Consider the following 27,558-nt stretch of genomic DNA (forward strand, 5'->3'; position numbering starts at 1 on the left):
ACAGGCATACATCTCAAAAGCAAAACTTAACCGCAAGCCAGGGCTTCAAAACCAGCTCGCTGCACAGTCTCAGGGGCGGAGAGGTTTCCCCAAAGAGCTCCCACTCCAAAGCCTCTCAATTGTTCTCTTCTCTCCTGATAAATAATAATTGTCTTTTCAAAAAAGAGGTTTTGCTGCTGGAGAGCTCCAGCTAGAGAGGAAAGCCTCGGTTTGCCTCTCCGATCCGTCACGAAGCCTCTCTTTCCCACTCCGTTTAGACCCAAAGACACTCGCAGGCTCCCGCTCAAGTTCCCCAGAAAACCCTAGGACCTTAGGGCTCCAGGTCACCCCCTGGGGCCCCAGCAACCAGGCCTGGGGCAGCTCCGGGTGCATGCCGGAGGCGCGGGCTGTGGCTGCAGTGAGGCTCAGCGGCCGAAAGGTGGCGCTGCGGCCCCGCTCCCCGCCGCCTGACCCTGCGCGCAAAGTTGTGCTGGAAGCCGCCGGGGGAAGGAGGGACCGAGCGCGCGCGGGTGGCGGGGAGGAGGGAGGAGGGAGGGGGGAGAGGAGCAGGGCGGTGGGGAGGAGGGGGGGCGCGGAGCGTGTGTCACTCGCTCTCCCTCTGTATATAGAGGATGTGCTGAATGGTGCGCTCGGAGGCGGCGGCGGCCGGGGAGCGGTATCCGGCGGCGGCTGGCAGCCCGCGCTGCCTGGCTCGGCTTCTCTTCGCCCTCGGAAGCTCCGCAGCCACCGCGGGCGCCCGACCCCGCGTCCCGCCCGGGGGCATGGCCGGCCGCCTGGCCCCCGCGCGCCCCGCTTGCTGAGCGCGCCAGAGGAGGAGGTGTGGAGGCCGGGGGAGGCCGGGAGAGGCCAGCGCCGGGGGACCGAGTCCAGAGCCCCCGGAGCAGAGCGAGGAGCCCGCGCCCAGCGCCCCGTCCCTGCCGCGATCGCCCGGGGCCGCCCGGAGCCCCGATGCGCCCAGATGGCCGGGGCTCAGCCCGGGGTGCACGCTCTGCAACTCAAGCCCGTGTGTGTGTCCGACAGCCTCAAGAAGGGCACCAAATTCGTCAAGTGGGATGATGTAAGTGTATTGGGGGGATCGGGCTGGGGCGCCGGGAGAGGCGGAGGGGTGGGCGGGGTGGGGGTGGGGCGAGGGGCGCGTTATGCAATGGGTGCCCTGGGAGCCCGCGGGGGCGGCCTCGGGGGCGCGGTGTGACGGCTGCTGGGGCGGGGAGCAAAGGGCAAGGGCTCTGCGCGCGCTCCTGGGTTCCAGGGGCGCGGACTTGCCATCCTGAGTGGGTCTGGCAGGCACCCCGATGGAGCAGGAGGGGCACGCGTGGCCTGGTGGCGGGTCCTGAGAGTTTGGAAAGTGGGCAGTGTGGAGTTGGGACCGGCTGGGGAGCGCGGGTGCGTGAACCAGGCGCGCCCTTCTCAGCCCGCAGACGCACCGCGGGTGCCTCTCTGCCCTCCTGCAGTGAAGGACCGGCCTCGACCTCTGAAACTATTGTAACTGTTCCGTGACTGCTGACCCTCCTGGCGCTTCCCTTCGAGCCCGCATGGCACGGGACACCGCGGCCCAGCCGACAGGTGGTCGCTGATGCCAACTTAAGCTCCTGGCTCCAGAGCGAGGGGCCTGGGAAGGGCCGGCGAAGGCGCACCTGGGCCGGGCTGCAGAGCAGAGGAGGGGCGCAGACGGAGGGGTCCGGGAGAGATCACTGAGCCTGCGGCCACAGGGAGGGCCAGTTTTTTGAGAACTGAACTGGCTGCAGTCTTTATCTTGAAACACATCTGTCAAGACACTCCCCTGCAGTTTACCTACAGCTCTCACCAGGTTGGGCAAAGCTTAGCCGCAGCCTCCTTCCTGTCCGATCTGCAGTGTTTTCCATGAGCTCTGGACCCTAGGATTTCAAGTCCCCCCCCGCCCCCCCACGCCCCACACACATACACACCTAATTGCTTTCAAATTAAATTAATCTTGCTACAGTCTTCAGGTGGAGGACTTTACAGGATCAAGTTGGTGTCCTGGGTGTCATTCAAGATGTTGGACAAGAACACAAACGTAGCTTCCGGGATCTAAGGACATTTAGGTCCCAATTTCTGAGACATCTCTTTAAACAGGAAGAATGATAGGAGAATGAAGCGTGTTTCTTGTTGAAAAGCTTCCCACCTAGTAAATTATAGCCTGTTATCCTCCAGGGTGTTTTTCTTTAATCTTCTTAAACCATTTTTGCAGTGTCTGAAAACAGTTTAAATATTTCGGGTAGCGCATCTCATTACTTAGCCGAGTGGGTCTGTGTGTCTCTTTTGTCCAGTGGGAAGCGCAGATGGAACTTGGAGTTGGAGCCACAGCTTCCTTAAAAGCTCATGCCCATTGCTAACCTCTGGGCACCAAGATGTAAACATGCATCCTTAAACTGTGGGCTCGACACTTTTCTCTTTCTGGGCCAGCCTAATGACCGGGTGTTTTGTAAATGGAATAGAATCCAAACAACAAGTTGAGTCTCAGAGTAAATGCTTGGTGTGTGTCAGGGGAAGACAGCAAAAAAGAAAATCCAGTAACAACACGGTCTAGCCCACCTTGTGGTCTTCAAGTAGAGAGTGAACGTGATGATGGATTTACTGCAAAAGAGAATGAAGGGCAGGGAGGAAGAAATAGGCAGTGCAGAGTAAAAAAGGTACTCCAGCTTCGTCTCAGGGATTTAGTCATGATGATCATTTTAAAGTATATTTTAAATAATTCTCCAAAATGGCTTGTTTGGAAGAAAATATCCAGTGTCACTTTGAAAAGGAAGGTCTTCTATGGAAACATAGTTTGATAAATCCAGGGAGATTACTTTTATTATTTTCATTCCTGTCACATATGTCTGTTCTTCACCTATGGATGCTAGGCCCTGCATTAGATTCTGGGAGTGGTGAGGAAAGTGGACAAAATCCCAGCTGATACAGACCTTACGTGCTAGGGAGAGGAAATGATCAACAACACCAGTGATAGAGAGATGCAATGGGAGGGATGCAGTGAGTAATGGAGAGATCACTCGTCAAACACCACCTGCCGGTGAGACCTCCCTCTGAGCAGCAGAATCTCTGACCTTTTATAGGGAAGAACCCAGACTCTACCCAGGAGTCAAATGGTCTGAAATATGATGAATTATCCTGCACGTTTCTTGGCTCTTGTTGGCCTCCATGGTGACCTGCGGACTGAGAGGGACCCAGGCTTTCCTAGATGGCCTGAATTCTCCTCAGGGGTCACCCCTCTCCTCTTCCCAATTCATATTTGCCCTTCTAGAACCAAGCCAGTTTAGGTGACCCAGGTAATTAGATTGTATTTTATTGAGTCTGTGTTGAAGACAAAAGAGAGTCCAAAGGTCAGGTTCTTTTGTCAGTCAGCTGTGTGACTTTAGGTGCATCAGTTGACTTCTCTGAATCTTGGCTGCCTCTTGTGCAAACTGAGAATGCCACATTTCCTACCTATTTCGCCTAATAGTTGGGAGGAGCCCATAGGGTAAAGCAGCACTTCTAACACTTGAATGTGCATTGGAGACGTTGGGAGGGTTTGGTAAGAGTCAGATTGCTGAGTCCTACCCTTCGTTTCTGATTCAGGAGGTCGGAGGTGGGACCCGGGGACCTGCTTTTCTCATTAGGTTTGGGTGAGGCTGCTGCTGCTGGCCTGAGGAACCACGCTCTGACACCACTGAGATAAGATTTGTGAAAGAATTTGAAAAGTGCCACGCACAGCGCAAGGTTGTTGGCCCATGTACATTTTCTCTGGTTTGGGAATTTTATTTTATCTCTGTGTGTGCATTTTGAGGAAGTTATCCAGTTGCTGCCTAAGAGGTAGAAAGACCTCAGTGACATAATCCTGGACAATCCTATCTCTGATGCTCAGGCTGGCTCACTTCACCTTTGTACATTTCTTTTGAATTTATGTGCGATGAAAAATTTTCAGCATTTTCACCTGCCTCTGGTGGGGGTGTAAGAAAGGGAAAGAAAAGATTTTTGAGAGGCTATCTAGTCTGATTTTCTGTCTGGTCCAGGGGAGACCTTTTGACCCTGACTTTGGGAAAATACCTGTTACCGGGGGAATCTCTGTACCTGCTTGTCTAGAAGAGAAGTAAATGCTGGAAATAGCTTTAAAAACTCTCAAATATCTCATCTCACTTAAAAATGTAGAATCCTGCTCTCTGGTCTTTAACAGGAAGGCTGGGCACACTCATAAAGCAGATTCTCAATAGTCCATTAGAAAGCCTAATGGTACATTTGAACATGATGAGTTTGGGGCTATTTACTATTGTAAAGAGATTATCTCTTGTTCCTTGGGTGATTAAAGCACTATAATTACCAGTCCCATTGTCCTGATGGAATGGAAGATGTCACCCAGACTTGCAATGCCCTGAATAATCTGTTGGCTATCTACCAATGTCACGGTGAGGCTCTGGACGCTAAGCATGGTAGTCAAAAGCGTTGCCATGGGAACTAGCCCATCACAACAAACAGTAGGTGGGTGATGGAGCTAGAGAAGGGTTCTGAAGATACCCTGTTGCACCATTGACAGGCATTAGCTTTGCTTTTGCCTGATTCATGGAGCGGTCTGGGGCCCCTCAGCTCCTTGGGGCATATGAAAGTATTTCAGTGTCTGAATAGCAAGGCCAAACCTATCCAGAACTTGGCCAGCCGATAAAGGCCTGACCTATCGTGGCTACCTGTTTCCCTGATGATTTCCAAGGTCCACTTGATTCTTGCTTTTATTTTGCATTTGCATATTATTAAGCTCTGGTGGTCGGAGGTGTGTGTAAAGGTCCGTGACCATTATGGGAGATGGACAGTGGAAGGGCTTACTTTCTCCAACTCAGTTTCGGGAGCTTGGGAGATTGGGAGTGTGGCCCCCTCTCATTCCTGGTGTTTGGCCTTGCTCTGCATTGGAAAGGACGTGGAGGGCAGGAGGAAGGACAGAAACTGTACAGTAGGACACCCAACACCTGATTCACTTTGTTTAACATCTGAGAACGCTGTCTCTTTGTTCTACAACCTCTGGAGCTTGGAAGGCTTCTCCTCTGTCTGTTCTTTGTTTTTCTCCACTCTCACACTCCAAATTCAGATCTCACTGTGGTAAGTTACTAAATCAATGGCAGCCTCGCTTTCCTCATCTGTAATGCGAGCATTGTACTATTTCCTGCTGCACAAAACAGCTGTTAAGGTCAAGTGAGGGAAGGCTTACGCATTGCTTTGTCTAATGTCTGACATACAGGAAGCCCTCAATAAAACACGTTTTAAGACGTTATTGTCTCCCCTGTAGATACAGGGCCATGAGTTTTATCTCAAAGTGGTCAGCATGTGTTAGATGACTCTTCTGTAAGTAGGAGATCCAGACCTTCCATTTCCTTTAAGGTATGCTTTGATTTTCATATTTTGTATGTAAAAAAGAACAATTCCTCCTTCTTTTTTATAAATCAGGTGTTTGAGAGAAAAATGAATCCCAATTAAAAAGCAAGTCAGTTTACAAAGCATCAAAAAGTTTTATTTCCACTTAATAAAATACGCACACACACACACACACACACACACACACACACACACACACAGTAAGTACACAAGAATGATTCCTGGAAGGATGAAACAGTTAAAGAAAACTCTTGTAATTTAGCAAGAATTAATATATATATTAATTTTACATCGTACAACCTGCCTTGCAAGCATAATCTAACATTCAAAACCTAATTGCTAGCCTGGCTCATTTGCATTGATGCCCTGTGGATTTAAAACAAGTATCTTCCTCCTCCCTCTCATGCACTCCCCATTCCCACTGCCCCATAGCTAGTAATACTAAACAGGTGCTAGTAATACTAAAAGCACCCTCGTCTAGTGCACATTCCCCAGCATCCTACACAAAAGCATAGAACGTTTGTATTGCATAGAACTTGCAGTTACAGCTTCCAAAATGATGACAAGATTGCTGAGGAGGCAGAGGAGAAGGGTTTATGAGGTGGGCATTCAGCAGCGTTCACTTTGAAAAGGTTTTGGGAAATAGGGAAGAGGCAGCTCTGGTTGGCAGGTGCTGGATCTGGATGGGGCCCTCACAGGTTTTAAAAGGGAAGGCTGGCAGGTGCCCTCAAAATGCCACTTGAATATGCCCAGATAGTCAGATGTGGTGACTTTCTTATTGGCAGTTATAACTGTAACCTAAATGTGAGAATATTCTTCTTCCAAATAGAGCTCTTTTAAGCTTTTATCAGAGTGTAACATGTGTTCAGGAAAAGGCACAAATCTTGTGTCCAGCTGAACCTATTTTCACAAAACAGATTCCTCTGGAAGCAGCTACAGAGCAAGGAACAGCAGTGCCAGCCCCTCAGGTCCCTGGGTGCGCCCTTCCAGTCCCTACACCCCACTGCCCACCTTGGGTAACACTGATCCCAACTTACAACTCCACAAAGTTTTGCCTGCTTTTTATCTAATCAAGCTATTTTTATTTTCTGAGAAAACAAACCCTCTTTAGCACAAAGCATTTTAATTATTGCTGGATAACCCCTCTTGAACAATATCAACAAAACTGACTTATTTTCTGTCTAGAAGCCACTTGAATTGATCCTTCTCTGTCCTAAGATGAAGTCGGAGAAGTGAGGCAGGTGTAATGAATGCCCCAAAGGAGGAAAGAGTTCAAGCTCTAGTAATTGAGTAAGGAAATGTAGTGCATCTAGGCTGTTACAGGCACAGACAAGCAGACTATTAGAGGGCTGTTTCTGCACTGTATTTTTCCCTCATAAGTTTTCTCTGTTATCTTGCCTGACGTTGCCATCCCCATCTATGGTGCTTTAGGATAATTTGCTCTGCCTGTTAGCGTATCTCTTAACACTTGCCTTGAAAGTTTAACCTATCAATAAGTAGTTTCTAATTATGTTTACCTGCAGTGACATTTAGATGGGACAGGAACATTTTTTTTTATTTTATGTTGTACTTAGTAACCTGTAGTTAAATATTGCTTTATCGGGATTATTTCATGTTATCGTGAACAAGGAATGCCAGCAGAAAACGGAATGGCATTGACTGTGAATTGCTGACTAACGCTATGGATCTCTCATAAATAACAAATCCTTGGTAACGGAAACCGTTCGTTTTCCTGCTGCCTGAGCTAATATTAGGTTCACACAGCCTTTTCTGATCATGTCATAAATCCCATCTGCTCAGACAGATTTCATAACGCTCCCTTTCCCCATCTATGCCAGGTCTGACCCCCCAATCAGAGCCATGTGTCTCTGTGTATCAGTGGGGAAAGGAACACAGGTGAGAAATATTTTTGAGATCACTCATACATGAGAGCCTAAGGAAGCCATCAGTTTCTGTAAAAAACTGAAACAGCATAAGAAGAAGGCTAGACTATTTAAGAATCTTTCTGATTCCCCTCTGAGCTCTTTAAGTTCTGTTATTGATTTCGTTATCTTCTGCCCATGTTACTTTTAATTTTTGGAAATGATAAAAACCTGTATTGAACAAATGCTTAGGTATGTAGGTATATGTATTAATTAAGGTCAACTAAATCTATACATTTCTCAAGAAGCTCGATTATTGTGAGTGGGGAAACAGATGGTCACATAAAATAAGAAAAATACTTACTACTAAAACAGAATTAAAAGCACCCTACACATGTTTTTAATTTCAAGGGCTTTTCTAGTTAACAATGTTGGCTTAAGTTTTTGTTTCTTTTCACTGCATTGAAATTTTATGAGCAAGTTCAGGGAAAATGGATTACCTAGTAAGAAAAACACTTTCCCCTGAACTAGTCATGGTGGATATCAATGAGTCACATTAATGCCTTGGCAATTAAGAGATTATTTTTCTGTTAAAAGCTTCTGATTTTAGGAACTTGTTTATGAGTTAGATGAGGAAAAGATCATATGATTAATTTTATAGAAGAAGCCATAGGAGATCAAAAAGGAGATGGGAGACCTTAGAGCAAGTCAGCAAGTGGTCTAGTCAATTGAAAAAAGAAAAATGAAGGGTGTTAACCATGGTGTTTTCTTAGGTGCGCTGTCTAGGATATGGTTGCGTCTTACTTAACATCCATTCCCACAACCTCTTAGGGGGACTTTATGTAACACAGAGTCTGGAAATCTAAAGTTGCACTTGCTAGACTTCCTTGAGGCATCCAATGTTTTGGCTGCCAATGAAGTGACACCAGTATTCCGTGCACTCATAGGAGATTTGGAAGGCAGAAATGTGAAAGAGGCTACCTTTCAGCATTCTCCGGGTTGTTTCTGCAAATGAATGAGATATTGAAGAAGTGTTATTGTCTGTAATCTTCCAAGGGTAGAGAGAGCCAATGGTGATAGTGGCTGCCCCCTGCTTTCGGATTACTTTCCCTTTGTCTTCAACTAAGATGGTATGTTTTGGACTCCAAGGGTTTCTTCTGGATCTCTCACCATCCTGAGTGTGGTGGGGGCAATAGCTCTCCTTAGCTATGGTGTTCTGGGCTCCTTCATGGAGGCCCAGTCTGAAGCCCACTTCTCCAAACCTTCAAGGGATTCTGCCAAGAGCTTACTTGTCTGGAATTAAATTCCTTTATGTTCACAGATTCTAGAGAGGTTTTTGCTTCCTTCGCTAACCCCTGCCCAATATGATCTCTCAGGGGTCTAGGTTTTCATGATTCTCAGCTCTAATGTGCAACAGCAACCTAGACATTCTCTGTAATTTTCTCTTCCAATATTACTCTTGAGTAAGATAGAGTTTTTTGCTATAGTGCTGCCTCTAGAATTCAGTAAGAGTGATATTCATAACAGGAACTTATACTTGTGCGAAACACTGTTATTTATTTACATTTACCCCCATGCAGTCATTAAGGGCACCTGAGTGGTAGGAAAAGAGCAAGTATTATTATTCCTATTTTTTATTGTGGTGTGGCAAGATTTATGTGTGATGCAAAATCAAAGGAGTTCCTCTCCTGGGTTCCCAATGTTCTGTCTCTGTCCTGCCATGGAAAAAGTCCAATCTGGTCTTCATCAAGGCCAAAACAAAGGCCAGTGTCCATAGTTTCTGTTTCATATTAAAGCTTAGTTCTTTGTGACCCCAGCAATTTGCCACGAGGGCGAGTATGGGTCACAGAAAGAGAGAGAGAGAAAGCTCTTTGTTCCTCCAGGGTTATGACCAGGAGCTTTTTCAAAATAACCAATCAGCCTCGCCAGCATGCCTCTGTGGTTCAGTGTGGACCTATGAACCAGGAGGTCACAGTTCGATTACCAGTCAGGGCACAGGCTCAGCTTGTGGGCTCGATTTTTAATAGGGGGGTATGCATTAGACAGCCAACCAATGATTCTCATTGATGTTTCCATCTTTTTGGAGGTTTCTAGAAGATTCTTGAGTAACATTATAACAGTGGTTTTGAACTCTATACCCAGTAGATTGCTCTCTTCCATTTCTTTCATTTGTGACATATTTCTTTGTCTCCGCATTTTGGCTGCTTCCCTGTGTTTGTTTCTATGTATTGGGTAGAGCTGCTATGTCTCCTTGAGTTGGTAGAGTGCTCTTGTGAAGTAGGTGTCCTGTAGAACCCAGTGGCTCAGTCTCCCCAGTCACCTGAGCTGGGAGCTCTAGGTGCACCCCTTTGTGGGCTGTGAGTACAGTCTTGTTCTAGTTGACACTTGATTGTTGTTGGTGTCACTGGGGACCAGCTGGGACTACAGTGGGAGAGCTGCTGTGCATCAGACATCCTGTGGAGCAGGACTTGCTTCAGTGGGGCTTTGGTGCTCACTGAGTCTGCCCCCTTGAGTGTGTCTCTTATGGCTGTATAGAGTTGTAATTTGCTATGGTTTGACACTGACCACTAGGTACACCGCTCTTGGGTCTCCAGGGAGGTGCAAAGTCAGCCACTGTCTGTGGCTACCCAACAGGAGCTACAGAGAGATATGCAAAATTTTCCTCTCTGTATCTGGTTTGGAAGTACCTCGATGAGGCTCAGCTATGAAGCAAGGCAGGCTGGTGCTGGTGATAGTGCTGGGTCTTGGAGCTTTTATTGATAGTTTTGGGGCTCCCTGACCCAGCTGCAGCTGGTTTGTAAGATTTTACCCTGAGCAAGGAAAGGTCATTCATATGCAAAAGCTGCTGCACACAGCTTGGGTGGGGTTGTAAATTGCATGAGGCAGGGTCTTACTGAATCACTAGGGCGGAGCAAACAGAAATAGCTGCCATTCACCCCTGTAACTTAGAAGGTCCCAGGATAGAAACAATGACCCCTACAAGCACCTCTGTCTGTGAGAAAGCCACCTCTGAGCTCCTGCCTGGATGCCAGACAATCCAGCTCCTCCTTGTAGGTGTCTGTGTTTCCCAGAGCCTCGCCCCGGTGCTGGAGCTCAGATGGATCGGGACCTTGTAAGTTCAGCTTGTGATGCTGGCCTTTCAAGAGAAACAGCTGGGTCTCCAGCAGCCTATGTGTTACTGAGCCCCAATCCACACTAGTTTTTATAGCCCATAAGGGACTTCTTAGTGCCCAAAGGGACTTCTTTTCCCAGATTTGGGACCCTGGGCTGGGGGTTTGGTGTGGGGCTGGGACCCCTTCCTTCTCCTGGTGGCTTCCACAGAGAGGATATGCCTCCTAATTAAAAAAGAGTCCCACCTGGGTGCGGAGCAGTCCTTTCTGTGTTTCCTCACCTCCTACCAGTTTCAGTGTGCTTTGTTCTCTACTTTCCTAGTTGTAGGGCTTCCAATCAGCCAGCTTTCCAGCAGTTCTGGATGATGGTTCTGTATTTTATTTGTAATTTTGATGTGGTTGAGGGATGTGGTGAGTACGGGCATTTACCTACACTGCCATTGTCAAATCCTCTGCCCACTTTTTCTATATATCCTGTTTTAAAGGGATTTATGTTATTTAGTTTTACAGTTCATCTTTTTGGATATGTAATTTCATATAACTGTATATTCAGGCATACAGTTGATTCATAACAGCACATTGATGAGAAAACCATCGTAATAATGATAGGTCTTTGTAATGTTAATGTTGATTTCCATGACCCTTTCTTTTGCTGAAATGTTTCTTTCTTGTGGATGTTGGGGTTTTGTAGAGGTCCTTTCCTTTGTCCCTTGACTGTCCTTTTTCTTTGCCCCAAAGACCTTTTGGGAAATTCATCTAAGTTGCAAAACAGCACATTGCAAAACCTTTTATATCATTATATTAGTCTTCACTATTGGTGAGATAGGGATGAGAGTAAACATGGTTCCTTTAAAATAAAGAAGAATAAATGGACATACATCATCCACCATTACTAACTTAAAACATGTATCCTGGTATATATTAGTGTTCTCTTTTTCAAGGTGGACTTTTATTGGAAAAATATCTTATTACTTTAAATAAGCAAATGAAAGTTGCCTTCTTTGTTCGAGGCCGTGCATTGACAAGACATGTGTTTGCTTACATTTTAAGCTCGCTGTGCTCCACAGGCCATCACCTCCCTGTGTTCCTGATCCAAAGCCTCACCCATTGTAGGCCTCAGCCAATGGATCTCCAAGAGTAGTCCTTGGACCAGCATAGCAGTCACAGCACTGAGAGCTTATTTGAGATGCAGATTCTCAGGCTCCTTCCCAGACCTATTAAATGAGAAATCCTGGGGGAAGGGCCCAGCAATCTGTGTTTTAACAAACCTTCCTGGTAAAAATACGATGCATTCACAAGTTTGAAAACCACCATGTAATGGAGCATACGTCTCGTAGGTATTGACAGAGAGAGAGACAGGGAACAATGGACCATTTGAAAGTTGTCTTCATTTTCTGCAGTAAAATACTGCAAAAGTCCCTATCCATCTGCAGTTGCCTGGGAAATGAGGGGTGACCATGTATTTCAAACTCCAAACTAGAGCATATGTTGTGACAATTAAGAATAACTGAAATCCGGATTGAGTGGCTACTTTGGTATGGGGAGAATAAAGGAATTTGCAGCTATGTGGGAGATGGGAAACAAGCAGGTGGCTTTGAAAAACGGATATTCGTGCATTTCTGGGTCATATCCAGCCTTGCCTGGTAAGAATGCCAAGTTCCAGCTGATCTTGGAATGTTAGAGGTTGATTATGGAGGAAGCAGGCAGGGAGCCGAGATAAATGATCATTTAACAGGAACTGTGGCCGGAAGAGTGGGATCAAGAAAATATTGAGCAAAGGAGCTTTACTTTTGAAGGAGGAGAAGGAATAACTCAGAGCAGTAGCTGAAACAGCGAGGCAGCCTATGGTGTTCCAGACATTTTGAGTAGCTTTACTCTCCTAACTTTAATATTTGATTGTCTGAGATCCCTGCAGTGAATTGTCACCAAGACTTTGATTAGAATCTTGTCAGACACTGATAAGAAAAGTAAGTGACCCGAGAATAAGTTATACTTATTGGGAAGTGGAGATGTAAGCTGTGTGCAGCCTGTTGGAAACATATATTTTGCCTGAATCTACAAGTGCAGATGATGAAACAGGAGTGATAATATTGCTGTGATTTAATGGAAATATTGCTGTGACCTCTTAGTGTATAATCTCATGGGAGAACCTGAAAATAGCTTAAAAAGTATTCTTTCATTTTAATATCAAATTTGTTTCCAAAATGTCTTTTGGTTATTTAAAAGTAATTTTGAAATTTTAAAATTCCAGATGAAGTTCAATGCAACAGCACAATCCTTGTAAAAGGTATATTTCAAACTGCATGTGAAGAGTGAATTTTGAGAATATTGGGATAAACCAAAATGGCATTTCCTTAAAAAATTAAATATAGAAGTATCATATGCTCCTGCTCTGGATATATACTGAAAATAGTTGAAAGCAGGGACACAAACTGATATTTGTAGACCCATAGTCACAGCAGGATTATTTGCAGTAGCCCAAAGGTGGAAACAAAAAATATCCATTGACCAATGAATGGGTAAACAAAATGTGGTATATGCATACAATAGAATATTATTCAGCCTTAAAATAGAAGGCACTTCTCAGTGCTACAACCTGAATGAAGCTTGAACACATTATACTAAGTGAAGTCAGCCAGGCACAAAGGGACAAACACTGTATGATTCTACTTATTTGAGGCACGAAAAGTAGTCAAATCCAAAGAGACAGGACATAGAATGGTGATTGCCAGGGGCAGGGTCGGGTGCGGGGTAGGGAGGAGGGAATGGAGAGTTAGTGTTTAAGAAGTATGGAGTTCCAGTTTGGGAAGATGAAATTTCTGGAGATGGATGGTAGTGAGGAATGTGGTCAATGCTACTAAACTTGACATTTTAAAGTGGTAAGTTTTATGTCACATATGTCTGTCATAGTAAAAAAGGAATGCCATGATAAACTTTCATTTAATATTTTTTAATAAATCAGTTTGTAAACATAATTCCCTATAACAATAGTACATATTTTTATGTACCAAACATTGTTCCAGGTGCTTTACCCAAATTATCCTATTTAATTCTCACAAAAACATTCTGAGGTGGATATTATTCTTATCTCATTTTTTTTTTCTTCCAGTTGTGGATGTGTAGAATGTGGCACCAAGATGGACAGGCAGGAATTTGAACCCCAGAGCCTCTATAATATGGCTCTTGCAATCAAATTTACCACGCAGACTAAAACCATCAATGTACTTTATCCCACCTGGAAAAGAATTCAAAGTTCCCAGATTATCTCTGCATGTTCTAATTTTCATTACAAGTCCTGTTGACCAGAGAAAGGATATGACATATCATAGTTATAATGCATATGCAAAATTTGAAGTAAACTGGTAATTTATGTCTCTTTTTAAAAATGCAGTTTCTGCAGAGGCCTAAGTATTTCAGTATAAAAATCCATATCCAATGACATGTGTTTTCTTGTGCAGATGGTATGCCTTTCTGAAAATTGCCAAAAGGAAAGAACACAGATTTTAGAAATGTTTAATATTATAATTACAGAGCGTGCAGATTTTGCTTTATAATATGCATGCTTTAAATTTGTCTATGATGTTTTCTTTTATCATGGCAAGTTAAAATTTATAACAATTTGTGTATAACCTTATGAATATGTAGATGGCCTTATTCACTGTTATCTTGGAAACAGCAATGCCCAAATGCTATGTTTACTCTCTTGAGGACAATTAAAAATACTTTTACAATACAAATGTATTTTAAAATATTATCTCAAGCATTAATTTTAATTAATTGTATTCATATAAAATATATAAGGAATGTGTAGTGTTAAAATTATTTGGAAAACTGTCAGTTTGTGCAGCTTTTTAATAGAAAAAATGCCAATGCCTTAAAAAAAAAAACCTTGTCTTGCCGAAACCAGTTTGGCTCAGTGGATAGAGTGTCAGCCTGCTGACTGAAAGGTCCCAGGTTTGATTCTGGTCAAGGGCATGTACCTTGGTTGAGGGCACATCCCCAGTAGGGGGTGTGCAAGAGGCAGCTGATTGATGATTCTCTCTCATCGATGTTTCTAACTCTCTATCTCTCTTCCTCTTCTGTAAAAAAATCAATAAAATATGTTAAAAAAAACAAAACCCAAAAAACAAACCTTGTCTTAATAAATAAATATATGCATTCCTGGACTTGTCCTTTACAAGTAATATCCAAATATTTTGATTGTTACTAAAGTACCTCCATATGTAATTAATAATTCTATGACATTAAAGATGGCATGTCTAACTTTTTTGAAATTTTTATTAATAATTGATGACCTTGAAGAAACTCTTAGAAATTATTGCCTGTAAGTAACTTCTGGCTAGGACTTTCTACAGCCATATATATTGATACACATGTTTTTTCTTACATTTCTAGGACACCACTATTGTCACTCCAATTATTTTGAGGTCTGACCCTCAGGGATTTTTCTTTTACTGGACAGATCAAAACAAGGTAAGAAGTATATTTGTCTTTTACATTATCCAGTTGGTTGCTGATTGGCAAGGTATTTATTTTATCTGCATAAGCATACCTACTTCATAGATGACCCTTTGTAACTTACTTAAAGATTCTACTTCGAAAGTATATCCTGTATCGAAATGTTTTAGGATTTTCCAAGGACTCTAGTCTGACATATTAGATGTCCTAAATCCTAGAACAATTGATGGTTTTCAGGAAAAGAACATAGGAATGTGAATTAGATTTGTTGTAGAAGAAAATTATCCAGTATTGCTGATTTAAGTCCCTTCTCCAACTCTACCCATGAAGAATGAAGAAAAATGATGAGAAAACACTTTTGATCTTAATGTCTATAACTTTGGCTTTTCTTTCTTTTCCCTCGCTTTTTTTGCAGCTTATTTAGAGTTCTCCTGGCCTCAGTGGGAATGTGGCCTTGATCATTTGCTCAGAAAACCAAGAATAAGATTCCTTTAGCCTACCTGTTTAATTTTTCAGGAATTTCTTCCCACATTAGCTATCTGTTCACCATATCATAAATTTAAAATCTCATTTATTATGAAACCATTTGAGATGATTTCATATTGAATTATTAAAAGTGGAGTGTCATAATATTTACTTGGTGTATAATGGGCAGTTAGACCAGAATATTCATAGAAAGTGGTTACTATTTCAAGAGACAATGCCAGGATTCTGTACTTGAACCTAGGAGACCACAGATCATAGGATATTTTGACTCTCTAAATTCTGTATTTGGAGATGGGATCAGCTTTACGGAGAGTGCTAAATACATATTAAACCCAATAGCACACTGGGCACCAAATTATGAACTGCTATGAACCTATTCACATCCCTACATTAGGTTCTTATGCCCATAGTTTGTCTGTCTCACCTTCTGCTTTCTGGACAACCTGGATTTCACTTGTGAGCAGCAATATGGAACTGGCTCTGTGCTGTGATGTGTTTGGGGTCAGGGTTGAGTCTGGGTGAAACTCTTAGGGTGCTGGAAACTCTTAGGGTCCTATCACCTAAGGCAGATTTTAGCCTGCTGGAGCTGCAGTTCCCTTTTGAGTATAGGTTCCCTGAAATCATCTGTGGACACAGATGTTGGGGTGCTAAGTTACAGACCCCAAGCCAATGTAAAAAAATGTATTTGAGTAAGATTTTCTAGTTCATGTTCATGTTCATTATTGAGTGTGTTAATCATGTTGGCTTTGACGTGCTGTTTGGTTTCCTGCTGTTATGTATAAAACAATGGCTTGAAAGAGTTGTGTTTTTCTTTTTCCTCCTGAAGGTTATTTTTAGGAGTGTTGAAACTATATTCATGAAAGATATGTTTATAATGCCTAGAGCGTTTTAAAAGTTTGGGTATTTGTAGGAGAGGCTAAACTGTCAGTTTGATTTTTTTCAACTGGTAAATCAAGCTTCTATAAAAGCAACAGAAGGTATTCGGGATTTTTAAATAATTCATGGCAAGTCAGCTAAGCTGCCCTCTAAGACCAATCATAAGTATTTCTTTGCTTAAGAAATAGAGGGTCTTATAGGGCCTAAGTTTCTGATGCATCTCGTATGTTGATTCATACTTATTTTCATATGTGGGGACATTTCTTTCATGTTTATCTACTAACCTTTTTTTCTCTCTCCTTGATTTCCATACTGTTTATGACCAATTAAAACAAAGAGCGAGGTAGCAATTTTTAAAATCTATTTATTGCCTTTATTTTTATGGATATTAATCTTACAGTTCTAGCCAAGAGATGGCAAATTTTACTTTTTACTTGTTAAGTACCCCAACTCATCCTTCAGTCATATATATTAGAGGTTGGAGGTTTATTTTTTGTCAGTGATCATATATCAGTAACCTGTAAATGTGAGGATTTAAGAACAAAAATTAAACTTTCTGATGCCATGTTCTTCTGCTGTAAGCCCAGCCCTGAAACTGGAGGATGCTACATTCCTTCTAGAGATGAACTCCTCTGAGTGGTGCAGAGTAAATGTATGACTAAAGAAATAAGTGTTGCTCACAATGACATCCCAAGCTTTTAGTCCATGGATTTTGCATAAGATCATTTAGAAGGTACCAGCTAAATGGTACAATCACAGTGTCATTTAGAGGCCCACTTTCTTTAAAATACTTTTTGCTGCCCTAACTGGTTTGGCTCAGTGGATAGAGCATCGGCCTGTGGACTGAAAGGTCCCAGGTTCGATTTCGGTCAAGGGCATGTACCTTGGTTGCGGGCACATCCCCAGTAGAAGGTGTGCAGGTGGCAGCTGATCGATGTTTCTCTCTCATTGACGTTTCCAACTCTCTATCCCTCTCTCTTCTTCTCTGTAAAAAAAATTAATAAAATATTTTTAAAAATACTTTTTTTTTGCTGACAATTACTGCTAGTGATGCGAATCTATCATGTGTACTATAGGGATGATATATCAGAAGGAAAAAAAGAGGTTTGAAGTTCATTCCTTGATTTTATTTTATTATTTTAAAATGTATTTTTATTTATTTATTTCAGATAGGGAAAGAGAGAGAAACATCAGCTATGAGAGAGAATCAGTGCCCCACACTGGGGATTAAGCCAACAACCCAGGCATGTGCCTTGACTGGGAATGGAACTGTGACCTCCTGGTTCATAGGTTGATGCTCAACCACTGAGCCATGCCTGCCGGGCTATCTCTTCATTTCACACACTGTGTTCTCCATGCATTTGGAAGCTTGTAATGGTACTTAGTGTATTATACCTCCCTTCTCCCTTCTGGCTTCTTCCCAAAGCCTTTCTCCTTTGTCCATCAAGCCTGTACTGAAATGCTTTGGTTAGTAAACACCGGATGCCTAGTTTGCTGGGAGGCAAGCTGTGGCTTTAGGAAGCTCTTGGTAAAGAATATTGTCACAGGATCTTTCTTTTTATAGCACTGGAGGAAAATTCCAACATTTTACACAACTTTTTACCCATGCTCTCCCATCATGGCTACCTTATACCATTGAGTGGAGCCATCCATTCATTATAAGCCACTGATTTCATCCTCAGGGACAATGACATTCTCCTTTTCCTAACCCCTCCTTCGGTTTGTCACCATACAAATGATCAGTGGCTAAGAAAACAGGCAGCTCAGATGATAAACTTAGGGATTCAAAGCCAGAGCTAGCCAGTGATTTTTTAGGTAGCTTTGGTGAAATGTTGAGAGCACGTTTGGGATTGAATATGCACACCATCTTACTGGATACCTATTTATACTTTGTACCCACTATACACTTAATTTTCATTATTCTTCCTTTTTTATTGTTAGCTCTGTCAATATTATTGACTGTAATGAGCAACAATGAGTTTCTGAATATGATGTTTTAAGCCTGGTGTGTTCTTTTCTTGTGTCCATGTGCATTCTGTGAAGAGGATGAATTGATTTGTAACCATGGGTGAGAAGGGGCCCCTGCCCAGCCCGAGTCCTTAAGAGGTTGCCCTCATTAGGCTGTGCCTTTTCTTTGGAGCTCTGCCATCCATGATGGGACCAGAAACCGACACAAGAAGGGTCAGCCATCAAAATCATGTGACCCACAAGGAGAATCTGCGTCACCATTTTGGAAGACAAGCTAAAGAAGGAAAGAAAGGGGTCAATGTTAAAGAGCTAATAAAAACCCATCCTGCTAGAATGCAAAACTAAGTAGACCTTTGCCTTGCAACTCGATGCCCGGCTTCAGTGCCAAGGTTGGTGCAAAAATAAAACCAGTCACTGCGTAGTTCAGATCCAGGAAGTTCAATATAGTTCAGTAAGCTCTTCCTTGTATCCCTAAAGCAGGAGTTCAGGGAGGGGCAGAGCACATCATTAAGTTAAAGAGAAATGGGAGGAACAATACACACTTTAAATGAATGGCTCCAACTACTTTCTTTTTTCCTTGTTACAGATTTTATTTGCTTTCAGTTTTGCAGATAATATGTCCTTCGTGCAAGAGAGTAAAGCAGTCTGTATGTCCTTCACCCTGCCCACCATTGACCCCAATCCTAGTCCTCTCTCCAGAGTCAATACTGGTAACAGCTTCATGCTATCTTTCCAGGGGTCTTTTAAATGAAGATGTACATGCATTAACGGTGGAAATATTTCATTTTGTTCTACTTGTATCCACAAGCTTGCTTTTCACCTTACAGATGTCTTAGAGAACTGTTGCTGTAAGCACATGTGTATCTACCCCATTCTTTTCAATTGCTCTATCATATACCATGGGATAGATTACTAACTTCTGTTTAACAAAAAGCATTTCTCATTGTTGGACTGTTGGTGTTTGTTTTTAATTTGGGGCTGCAGGTAACAATCCTAAAAGAACACCCAACCTTGGGTACCCCTCTCTGGGTATGTGGGCCAGGGTTCCCCTGAGGTAAATTCTCAGAAGTACAATTGCTGATTGAAGGCTCTACGTATCCTAAATCTTATTTCATAGTTGTGCCATTTTATAATCCTGCCAGTCTTACGTGAGAGGAACTGTTTCCTTAAATCCCATCAATACTATTAAAAATCATTTCAATTCTTGCCAATCTGCTACATCCATTTTACCTCTGTTTTAATTTACTATTGCTTGATTTGTTAGTATGCTGTGTGTGTTTCCATACATTTATGGGCTGTTTCTCTTTTTTCTTATATGAATTACCTGCTATATCCCTTGCCTGTTCTGAGAGTTCTCTATGTATTCTAGAAGTTATTCCTTTGGTTGTTATAATTGTTGCAGATACCTTCTTCCTGTCTGTGGCTTGTCTTTTAATTTCTTTTACCTTAGGCATGACAAAAGATGCCTTGATATTTTCAACTTTGGCATATTCACATTTTAACTTTTTCCCCCTCTTTGCTTTATTTAGGCCTTTCTTATGCACCATATCCTCATTATGCCATTATTAATTTGGGTTTTTAATCCATGTGTAATTAATTTAGCCCATTTAGGCTATTATAACAAAATACTATAGACTAGGTAGCTTATAAACAACAGATGTTTATTTCTCACAGTTCTGGAGGCTGGAAGTCCAAGATCAGAGTGCCAGTAGTGTCCAGGGAGGCCTTCTTCTGGTGCAGACGTCTCTGTGCACCCTCACCTGGTGGAAGGGGCTAGGAATCTCTCAGGAGACTCTTTGGTAAAGGCACTATTTCCTTTGGTAAAGACTAGCCCCTTGGGAGCTAATCACCTCCTCAAGGCCCCACCTCCTAATGCCATCCTTGGGCATTAGGTTTTCAGCATATGAATGAAGTGGTGGGTAAACATACAAACAGGGTATGGCCATCACACCATGTATTTTGGGGACTGGTCTGAGGTGAAGTTCTCCATTTGATTTCTTTAAATGGGTAGCCCTGTGGTTGGTGACTCCCTTCTTTTTGGTTAGATCTAGCTATGACAGCACCCTCTCCTGTGTCTTTCTTCTAGCTCAGGGTGTGGTGGGTATGGGACATAGGAGCTGGGATGGCAGGTGACCTTGGTTATGCTCCCAACTTACTCTTAATGCTGACACCTGCACCACCTGATTTGATGGCCCATAGGTTCGCTCCTATGTCTATTTTTTAAAAGATATATTTTATTGATTTTTTTTTTTTTTTTTTTTTTTTTTTACAGAGAGGAAGGGAAAGGGATAGAGAGTTGGAAACATCAATGAGAGAGAAACATTGATCAGCTGCCTCCTGCACACTCCTTACTGGGTGTGTGCCCGCAATCAAGGTACATGACCTTGACCAGAATCAAACTTGGGACCCTTGAGTCCGCAGGCCGACCTTCTATCCACTAAACTAAACCGGTTAGGGCCGCTCCTATGTCTTAATGCCTTTGAGCATTGATGTCATTTCCTATTTCATTTTGATTTCATTTTCTTCTGCCTTTCATGCTTTATGATTCAACCAGTGCAACCCTTCCTGTTTACCCATGATTATAGCTTGCAGACCTAAATTTACACCTGCATATTCAGTCATTTCTGGGAAGTCAGGACAGGGGCCATGGGCTCTCCCATCTGTTGTGTCTGCCATCTTGTTCAATCCTGTGCTTTGACATGAGACACCATTTGGGATTCTTGTACAGAGCAATGACTAAGTTTCTATTAATAGCAACTTTAGAGTGCTTCTCTTATGGTGACATTACATTTTTTATAGAGTTCAAAAGCAAAGTTTAAAAATGAAATATTTACATAAGCCACCCTGACATATTTCAGCATAATAGTCCAGAGTTCAATTATATTTTGAATACTGCATTATATACTTCTATGAGAAAATTTAGGAATATCCTATGAGAAAGTTTGTCTGGCTTCCATAAAGAACTACCTGGCACCACCCCTTCCATTTATCATTGTTTAGCAATGGTGCTTTCTCTTCTGGACACTCTTCTTTAGTAGATCCCCAAAACATCATGTTGACATTCATTGTGTATGATGAATGGGGTGGGGCACTGAATAGTCACTTGAGTGGAATGGTGGAGTTATAAATTAAGATGAACTCTATTCATTTTTTTTGGTAGCTTCACTGAAAGCCCAAAAGGATAACTACCGTATTTTTCGGACCATAAGACGCTCCGGACCATAAGACGCACCAGTTTTTAGAGAAGGGAAATGAAGAAAAAAAGATTCTGAAACAAATAGTGTCCTAAAATATTTTATGTGCATTAAAACCCAACATCACAGTCATAAACACATGTAATCAACCCTGTAAAGTAAACAGCAGCATTTAGAATCATTTTAGAGCCGGGCAAGCACACAGAGACCACACAGAGCCGGGCAAGTAAAAAAACTTTTTTTTTAAAGTATATGTGTAGGCTATATTTGGACCATAAGACGCAGGGACTTTTTCCCCCCACTTCTGGGGGAAAAAAAGTGCGTCTTATGGTCCGAAAAATACGGTAAAATTACCTTAAAAAAAAAAAGCAAACTGCATGTGAGGATTGCCTTTGGAGATTGTTGCTTGGCTTGGAACATACACCAATCATTGCCAACTAACCCGTAGCATCTGAGACCTAAGTCTTTTCCTTTCCCCTCCCTGCGTCTTTGGAGAAATGAAGAGCTAGAGCAGACACAGCATGCAATCCGCACGGAAGTCTTTGGCACTCCAGAGGCCATAAGTAGGAACCTAGAGGCCAGCATTCGTTCCTGTGCTTTTTTAGGCCACTTAGAGATCATTTTGCCGCCCACATCTGCACTGGGAAGTTCCTGGAAATTAACACCCAACCTGATTCAAGGAGTTTGATGAGTAAATACCACAGCTCCCTCACCTCTTTGGTGGGAAAATTCAACAGTACATGGGTTATGTCTTTTCCTAGCTCTCTCTAGAGCACATGTGTCAAACACAAGGCCCGCGGGCCAAATCCGTCCCGCCAGGCCTTGCAATATGGCCCGCACCGCGCTGTCATCACTGCACTCCGCTGCGTTTCCATCACAATGACAGTTTATGACTGTTCAGTAAACCATTCGGCCCGCGATTTAGGCTGGATTTTAGATTTTGGCCCCTTCTCTGATTGAGTTCGACATCCCTACTCTAGAGGGAAAAGTAGTAACTGGTTTGAAAACATACCTTTTATGGGTTTCCTTCCCTTCTTGAAGTCTTGACTCCCCTTTAAATTTTTAAAAAAAAATATATTTTATTGATTTTTTTACAAAGAGGAAGGGAGAGGGATAGAGAGCCAGAAACATTGATGAGAGAGAAACATCGTCCTGCTGCCTCCTGCACCCTTTCTCCCCCCGCAACCCCGTGGTTGGGGGGCAACCAATGTACATGCCCTTGACCAGAATTGAACCTGGACCCTTCATCCTCAGGCCGACGCTCTATCCACTGAGCAAAACCGGTTTCGGCCAAATTTTACTAGAATCCATGCGTAGGTACTTAATACTTGACAAGTTAATACAGATGTCCCCTAATTGAGGGCATTAGAAGGATTCCTTAGTAAGAGGTGCTGGAATCCGGAGAATCTCTTCAACAGTGTAAGCTTTGGTTTCATCATCAGTGAAGTGAGGAACTTCTCTTTAGACTTGTTGCTAAATGTGGTATATGAAGTGTCTAGCTTGGCAATTTGTAAACTCTCAGCCCTTTGTGGTGGCTTTAAAAAATTGATAATTTAATTTTTAAAAATCATGTGTATTGAGATTTAATTGACAAATCAAACTATATTTAAAGTGTACAGATTTGATATGGATATACATTGTGAAAGGATTCCCCTCTCCCTGTCTAGTTAACACATCCATCACGTCACATATTTGTTATTGTTTTTGTGTGAGAACATATAATACTGTGTTATCAATTATAGACACCATGTTATACCCCTTGATCCTCAGACCTTATTCATCTTATAACCAAGTTTGTATCCATTTACCAAAACTGCAATCCCCCGCCCTCCTTCCTGTTTCTGGCAACCAATTTTTTACTCTCTGTTTCCATAAGTGGATTTCTTTTTTCTCTGTCTGGCATATTTCACTTAGCATAATGCCCTCAAGGTCCATTGAGGTGGCTTTTATCATGGGTATATAATAAACAATTTGTCTCTGACTAAACAATTAGTCCCTAGCTAGAGACCACAGATGTTCTATTTTGAAAGCTAACTGACCATCTGTTTGCATATACTTTTAAACCTATTTTTTCTTCTTCTTCAGGTTATAGTGACTTGTTTACTGTGTAGCCTGGATTTTGATTTAAAGCATTGAAGCTTAGGTCTGTTTGGGCAGATATGATCTTTATGTCTTTCATAATGTTTTGGGAACAGAGCCATGGAAGGCAAAAGAATGGATTTATTATTTAGGAGACTTTTCTTCTTAGGATAACTCTCTATTAAATACTCAATCTTAGGTGAAAGTTTTTGGACCCTTGGGAATTTGAAGAATCTTTTGGAATAAGCTGTAAGGTGATTTAAAGGTCTTGGATAGGAGAAAATGCTATTATTCACAAGAAGAATTGGATTCTACCTGGGTTGTCTGTGTCTTTTTTCCTAAGATAACACTTTATGGTTATCACATCTGTATTGGCATTAGGTACCTCCTTCTCCTTCACACGTACCAGATCCTTAGAGATTAAACTTTGAGTGTCATGTTGCTTAATTTAGATGGCCAGTAGTCTGTCAAATTGCTGAGGTACAGATATCTCCTCATCAAATCCACTTCTTGTTAAACTCCATTTATTCTTAATCCCGACCTTTTCATTGACATGGGCCCCATAGTTTTTGCCTGAAAACTCCACCTCTTGTAGGAAAACCAAATGTTATGATTGCTTAGGTTACATAGATACAGCATAACAATGAATGTTATTAAAATGAAATATTTCACAAGTTCTTCTTGGAGGTTGGGATTCATGGGTTTTTAGTAGAATTTTTTACTGAATTGTAACCTTTTGGAATGCATTTTGAAATTAGATGTAATGAAATGGCATCATTGAATTTCTTTGGAATAATTTATAGGGTGTAGTGCATTGATATGATTCTCATGTCAACATTATAGCATTTCACTGTGTGAAGAACAACAGCAAAGCTCATATGAATACATTGTAAGCAGAGTTGAGAAATGTATAATACCCTGGCTTTAATTAAAAATTGATTACTGCTAATACAGGGTGAGCAAAAGTAGGTTTATAGTTATGAGCATGTACAACACAGAGTTAAAGCTATTTTCATAGTCTTTTTTCTATAAGAGCAACTGTAAACCTACTCTTGTTCACCCCTGTGTAATTTAATTACAAAATTATGCCTCAGTTTTTTGAGTTGCTTACATTTAGCTATTTCCAGTTTTATGCTATGGAGCTGTCATAATGGGATATTTGTACCTTTGATACAAAAATTAGTTTGAGACAGTGGATTGGAAGAGTGTGTCCAGGAAATACATTTTGCATGGTTCATAATTTGATTTCCTGTTATGTGGAAAACCCAATTGCTTTGTTGTGAATAAAATTCTCAGATACTTGATATTGACATAATGTCATACTCCTTTGTTTGAATTACAGATATAGATAGAGTGAGCATGTTTGTTTTTTTCTCCAGGTTATTTTCTTGCCAATCCAAGATTATTTAACCCTACTGATGGCGTCTTTGTCAAACTTTCTATATTTAATCAGCAAGTGAAGTCTCTTATTCTTTTCCGGCTAGTACAAATTTCCAGTTGTAAAAACAGTCATGGGATGTAAAGTACAGCATAGGGAATATAGTTAATATTATTGTAATAACTGTGGATGGTATCAGATGGGTACTAGATTTATTGGGCTGATTACTTCGTATAAGTGTCTAATCACTGGGTTGTACAATCACTGAAACCAATATAATATTTTATATCAACTGTAATGAAAAAATAACAATATTTAAAATAAAAAAAATTTTTATATACAAAAAATTGGATGGACAGTTGAGTAATTTACACTTTTATTGCAATAAAAAAGTAAAAAAAAAGAGATCAGTCCATTTTTCATATTTCATTATTATTTTGTTTAAAATTAAAAGGGCAAAGACACAAAATTTGAACATGCTCTAATTCAGTTTGCACATACCTTTAAATTATTGTTTTTATTATTTTCAGCATCACAATAATAGCAAATACACCTATGGTGTTTTTCTGCATGCCTGGCATATTTTAATACATATGTACACCCTCACTCACTCACTCGCTCACTCACATAATCATTTCCATAAGCCTTTGAGGACAGGGCTATTATCCACATTTACAGGTGAGCACATTGAATCCTGGTTATCCAGTTGGCTAATATCAGAGGCAGGAGTAGAACCCAGATAGTCTGGCTGAGTGTCCTGGTTCTTAACTTTTTGCTTTTTAAAGAACCTGGTTAATGTGTAAAATTAAATTTCCCTGCCAGATATTTCTCAGAGAGTTGTCTGAAAAGAAACCTCCGTCGACACATTACATTTGTAAAGAAGAGGCAACTGGTGATTCTCAGCGTGGGCTGCATATTGAGATCACCTGGAGAGCTTAAAAAAGTGCTCGTGCCCGGGCCCAGCCCCGCGGGAGTCAGATTTAATTGCTCTGTGGTGTGGTCAGGACCTTGGACTTTTTTTTTTGAAAGCTTCTCTCATTTGATTCTAATGTGCAGCCAAGGTGAACACTAATAGAGAGCAAGCTGACATCACAAATTAATTCAGTAAACTTCCTGAGAGGATGTGCTCGCTCTGCCTTTCCTGTTTGTGGCCTCATTTCTATCAGGAGTAATTCTCAGCTTGAGCACCCAGAGGTCCAGCAAGACTCTTCATTATCTGGCTATGATAAATAATAGTCCCTATACTGGACTTGAGAAGGCAGGAACTTGCTAGCTTTTGAAGGAAGATTCTCAATGTCTAAGATTGAGTCAGAATAGGTGTTTTTGTTAAATTCAGTTCATGAAAATGTATTGAATTTCTGTTCCCTGAATGTTCTGGGTTTTAGCTCTTTGTTATATCCTTACTGAACATCTCCTCAGCATTCAAACCCTGTTGACTAACCTCTTGTGTTTATGTATTTTTTTTTTAGCTCCTCAATTAGACGAAGTTGCTATTTGAATCCCATATTTAATTAAATGAGCTGCTTCATTGTTGAATAAGCAAATGTGGTTTTAGAAACGATTTCATATAACTTTATTTGTTATCTTAAATTTGTATTATGAATACAGAAGCAGATAACATCTTGCTCAATGACAACATCATGTCATTTCTTATTAATTTGTAGGAATCCTTCCTTAATTGACACATAAACCACAGGGAACTGGGAGAGAGCCAGATCCTATACAGGCACGACAGGAAACTGGCTAGAACCACTCCACACAATACCTATGAAAGTAGTAAAATTCACTCTTGTCCCATTAGAATGTTTGGTGTTCAGTTCTGTCTTCTGTAGGACATGTGGCCTGAGGGGAGTGCTCTGGCGTGAGATTTCCCTTTGCCCCCGTGCAGCGCTCCCTACGGAGGCTCCAGGGCCCGGAGATTGCCATGCGGCCTGGTGAGCAGCAGTGCACCTGCTGGAAGTGAATGCCTCAATGAAAGTTTGATGGGCCAGAACTAGTTGCTATGCTAAGAAATTTACTGTCGTGCTGGTATCATAATGGGTTCTATTTTTAGGTAAACATTTGTTTCTGTAGCATGGCTTTATCATGGCTGGGGCGGACGTCTCAGCACTGTGTTGTGAATATGGAGCTATCACAGAAGTAGATGGGACTTCAGATGATGTGAATCTTTTAGGCCACATGTGTCAAACACAAGGCCCGCGGGCCAAATCCGTCCCGCCAGGTCTTGCAATGTGGCCCGCACCGTGCTGTCATCACTGCACTCCGCTGCGTTTCCATCACAATGACAGTTTATGACTGTTCAGAAAACCATTCGGCCCACAATTTAGGCTGGATTTTAGATTTTGGCCCCTTCTCTGATTGAGTTCGACACCCCTATTTTAGGCAGTTTAGCCCTGACATAGTTCATGCATTACTGGAGGGAAACAAAACAAAACAAAATACTAATGCGGTTTCAGATTGATGATGTTTGTAGGATGGATTCTGCCAGCACCTGACCCGAAGGTGAGGATTCAAACTCAAGTAGCTTATGTGGAAGGTGTCTCCAGGAAGCGTGGATGGCAGTGGGTTAGCAAGACAGGCAAGGGGAATGCAGCCAATACAGTGTGAATTATCCAATGGCTTATGCTCTGGGCAACTGAAGTTCCGTCCTAGTGGGAGCCCTGGGAGACCAGCATGAAACATACCTCAGAATTATCCCAATTGAGGGCTAGAGGACTGTGATATTTGCCCACAAGTTCCTGCCTATCAGTGCTGGAGGGCAGCTCTGCCTGGGGCTGTTGCGTCCTCAGCAC

General features: G+C 42.0%; 1 protein-coding gene across 4 annotated transcripts in view; it reads left to right on the top strand.

Annotated features, from left to right (window-relative positions):
• The first annotated feature begins 555 nt into the window (after positions 1 to 555).
• PLCB1 (phospholipase C beta 1) overlaps positions 556 to 27,558 on the top strand; it is a 603,902-nt gene continuing 576,899 nt past the window's right edge. For all 4 annotated transcript variants that reach the window (XM_045574800.1, XM_036419878.2, XM_045574801.1 and 1 more), the window contains exons 1-2: positions 556 to 1,057; positions 14,723 to 14,800. In XM_045574800.1, the coding sequence (XP_045430756.1) occupies positions 959 to 1,057; positions 14,723 to 14,800 (177 nt within the window). In that variant the 5' untranslated portion in view covers positions 556 to 958. The remainder of the gene's footprint in view (positions 1,058 to 14,722; positions 14,801 to 27,558) is intronic.

Source organism: Pipistrellus kuhlii, unplaced genomic scaffold, assembly GCF_014108245.1.
Source record: "Pipistrellus kuhlii isolate mPipKuh1 unplaced genomic scaffold, mPipKuh1.p scaffold_m20_p_6, whole genome shotgun sequence".
Lineage (NCBI taxonomy): Eukaryota > Metazoa > Chordata > Mammalia > Chiroptera > Vespertilionidae > Pipistrellus > Pipistrellus kuhlii.